The 3844-nt window shown below is 38.5% G+C and overlaps 1 protein-coding gene across 1 annotated transcript in view; it reads left to right on the top strand.

The window, feature by feature from the left end:
• The window catches only part of PTGES3 (prostaglandin E synthase 3), a 26139-nt gene extending 22654 nt beyond the window's left edge, over positions 1-3485 (top strand). Inside the window, exons 5-6 of the mRNA XM_017536146.2 lie at positions 2051-2075; positions 2353-3485. Of these exons, the coding sequence (XP_017391635.1) occupies positions 2051-2075; positions 2353-2372 (45 nt within the window). The 3' untranslated portion in view covers positions 2373-3485. The remainder of the gene's footprint in view (positions 1-2050; positions 2076-2352) is intronic.
• The last annotated feature ends 359 nt before the right edge of the window (positions 3486-3844 follow it).

Raw genomic sequence — 3844 nt, 5'->3', positions numbered from 1 at the left:
AAAAAAAAACAAAAAAAAAAAATTGTGTCTGAGTTTTGGAAATCAGTGATTCATTGGCATACTGCCCAGCCATTAAACTATGACATTATAAAAGGCAGGTACAGTAGCTCACATCAGTAATCCCAGCACTTTGGGAGGCTGAGATGGGCAGATAGCTTGAGATGAGCCTGGGCAATATGGCAAAACCCCATCTTGACAAAAAAGAATTAGCTGGGTATGGTGGCACATTTCCTGTAAATCCCAGCTACTCTGGAAGCCGAGGTGGGTGGATCACTTGGGCCTGGGCTGTTGGGGTTGCAGTGAGCCAAGGTTGCACCAAGAACAGCCTGGGCGACAGAATGAGGCACTGTCTCAAAAAACAAGGCCAGGCACAGTGGCTAACACCTTTAATCCCAGCACTTTGGGAGGCCGAGGCCGGGAGCATCACCTGAGGTCAGAAGATCAACACCATCCTGGCCAACATGGTGAAACCCCGTTTCTACTCATACAAAAATGCGGGCATGGTGGCATGCACCTAATACCAACTACTTGGGAGGCTAGGGCAGGAGAATCATTTAAACCCGGGAGGCAGAGGTTTGCAGTGAGCAGAGATGGCACCATTGCACTTCAGCCTGGGCAATGAGCAAAATTCCATCTTAGGCTGGACACAGTGGCCCATGCCTGTAATCCCAACACTTTGGGAGGCTGAAGCGGGCAGATCATGAGGTGAGGAATTCAAAACCAGCCTGACCAACATGGAAAAACCCCATCTCTACTAAAAATACAAAATTAGCCAGGAGTGGTGACACATACCTGTAATCCCATCTAGTCAGGAGGCTGAGGCAGGAAAATTGCTTGAACCCAGGAGGCAGAGATTTGCAATGCGGTGAGATCGTGCCATTGCACTCCAGCCTGGGCAGCAAGAGTGAAACTCCATCTCAAAAAAAAAAAAAAAAAATTTGAAGCCCAGCAAAAAAAAAAAAAAACAAAAAAAAAAAAAAAATAATAACCAAATAAAAAAAAAAAAAAAAAAAAAAAATTAAATTTATTAAAAAAAAAAAAAAAAAAAAAAAAAGGGAAAAGCAGTTTTTAAAATCTGCCCATTTTTGAGGGATGGGTATCTACTAGGGAACTGGTTGTTCTGTAGACCATTCCTAAATGGATCAGATTTCAAAAGAATCATTGCATAGAGACATTATATGTTAATAACTTACTGAATTATAAGAGTCAATTTAGGCTGGATACAGTGGCTCATGCTTGTAATTCCAGCACTTTGGGAGGCTGAGGTGGGCAAATCAGTTGAGGTCAGGAGTTCAAGACCAGCCTGGCCAACGTGGTGAAACCATCTCTACAGAAATTAGCCAGGCATGATGGCAGATGCCTGTAATCCTAGCTGCTGGAGAGGATAAGGTTAGGAGAATCCTTGAACCCAGGAGATGGAGGTTGCAGTGAGCCAAGATCACACCATTGCACTCCAGCCTGGGCAACAGTCTCAAAAAGAAAAAGAATCAGTTTATAGGGGTTATTTTGACTAAGAAAGCAAATTAAATAGGTTTTATGTCAGGATTAGTCAGAGACCAGTTAAACAAATGGACATTGTAAATCTGAAAGAGGATGACATATTAAACTACTTTTTTCAACATCTTCCCAACACCAGCATTTTAACAGCTCCCAGAAAGTTTTTTAATACAGTTTAGAAAAATACGTAATAATTCACTCAACAGCGAGGATTAGAGTTCACTGTCTTCTGTCAGTCCATTGTTCTTCATATTGAGCCATGTTTTCTCTTTGAATGCCAAGATAGAATTTAGGGAGGGATTCAGAGGGTGGGCTGAATGTCTCCAAAAGGCACACACCAGTTTTTAACAGGTAGATAGATCCTCTGCTGTACATCCATTCACCTTAGGTAAACCTAGTCTTAAGTCCAGTGACTAAATTTCTATGCTTGATGTACCTATCTATCCATGCTACTTTAGTCAAAAATACAGCGCTTGCATTTAAGGTAAACTGTTGAGTTAGCAAAGGAATATTTGGTCAGCTTGGTAACTTTTTTAAATTTTCCCTCTTACAGGATTCACAAGACAGTGATGATGAAAGTAAGTGTATATAAAAAGTATGTTTACACAGTGATATTTTGCATTAAAAACCAAACTCAAAAAAGTGATGTTAACTTTGGAAGAAAAGTAATTTTTTCTTTATGACCTTGAATAAATAACCAAAGCAGAAATGTGAATTACTTGAGATAGCAAGACCACCTACCTATTCACTGGGAAACGATATATTTTTGATTTTTGGTTGCTTTTCCTTTAAGGCATTAAAATGGGTAGATTACTTCCCTTGTACTTGATACTAATATTTCTTAAATTCTTTCAGAAATGCCAGATCTGGAGTAAGGAATATTGTCATCACCTGGATTTTGAGAAATAACTTCTCTGCAAGATTTCATAATTGAGAGAATTCCTGAGTTGATAGCTCTAAAGGCAGATGCTGTATTTGCCTACTTTAACCCATTTTTCAACCTGTTTGTTTTTTAAAAGGCTTCACTAAGGGTTGATATGTACCATTGTATGGGGCAATTTTAAGTCAGCTAAGGCAATAACCTTATGCATGAACATTTCCCAGACTTTCATGAGGCTGTTGAGGTCCTAGGCAATTGATGCAGCAGTTATGATAAAAACATTTCGCCTAAGTCTCCTTTTCTTCATAACATAGATACTGACATGATAGGAAGCTTAGGGAAATAAAACTAGAGTATAGAACATGGATTCAGAAGTGGCTGGAACAATTGGCTGACACCTTACTGGTGGTAACTTGCTCTTCCTCTAGCGTTACCCTTCAGGATTGTTCCACTAAAGTTTATTTTTCAAAAAAAAAAAAAAAAAAAAAAATGTACTTCACATTATTCTATGTAAGTGATCACTTGTCAATGTTCCAGGTGTATCTTAGCTAAAACTAGAGAATGCCCTAACTTAGATGGTTTTTGAAGCCTATACATTTGGTATTGTTTGACCCTTAAGCTTTTACATCTCTTAGCATGGAGGACGAAGAAAGCTGTACATTGTTGCTTGAAAGTCTGTACATTTAGACCAGATTTGTATTTGCACTGTCAGTATGGCAAATGAGTGAAAAATGTTTAATACACTATTGGATTTTTTATTTCTTTTTTTTTATTCAGCTTATACAAGGGCTGAAAACCTCAATTTATGTTCATGACAGTGGGGATTTTTTTAAATGTCTACATTCTTTCTAATAAACTGTTGGAAGACTTCTTGGCTGTCCTTTTAAGTGTCTGGCTTACTGTAATTTTTATGTATTTAATGGAATGGAGTTATTTTTGAGGAAGAATTTGGGATTATTCCTCTGTTTGAAAAAAGAGGCTTGCTGTAATGTCACAGGAAACCTTTTTAAAGTGGATCTGTAATAGAATATTGTAGATACACTTTGCAGCAGTTGGAAAAGAAAGTGTTGTGATTTGATTGAAATAAAACTAAATGTGTTGTCCTCCTCTAAATCTTTGAACTTCTGCATTTTGGCAGTTTTCATTCCCTCACAGCTTCTGTATTTGCCGTAACATAGAGACACTTTGTATTTCCAGCACTTCTTAATGTCAAGATACATGGGACCTGTGTTGGAGGCAGTTAAAGTGCTGGTGATACAAAGATTAATATTTCATACGATTGCTGTGCTCAGCTCCCAAGCTAGGCTGGGGGACACAGACGAAAACTTGATAGATGGGAAGTGTGATAATAGGTATGTATAGTGTATTATTATGTGTAGGTCTTAGCTTTATGGGGAAAAACATTTAACTCTTCTGTTTCCTTAAAAATTGTGTCTGAGGCCGGGCGCGGTGGCTCAAGCCTGTAAT

This window comes from Cebus imitator, unplaced genomic scaffold, assembly GCF_001604975.1.
Source record: "Cebus imitator isolate Cc_AM_T3 unplaced genomic scaffold, Cebus_imitator-1.0 Scaffold96, whole genome shotgun sequence".
In the NCBI taxonomy this organism is placed as follows: Eukaryota; Metazoa; Chordata; class Mammalia; order Primates; family Cebidae; genus Cebus; species Cebus imitator.
Note: the sequence above shows the minus strand (reverse complement) of the source record. Positions and strands in the feature narration are given on the sequence as shown.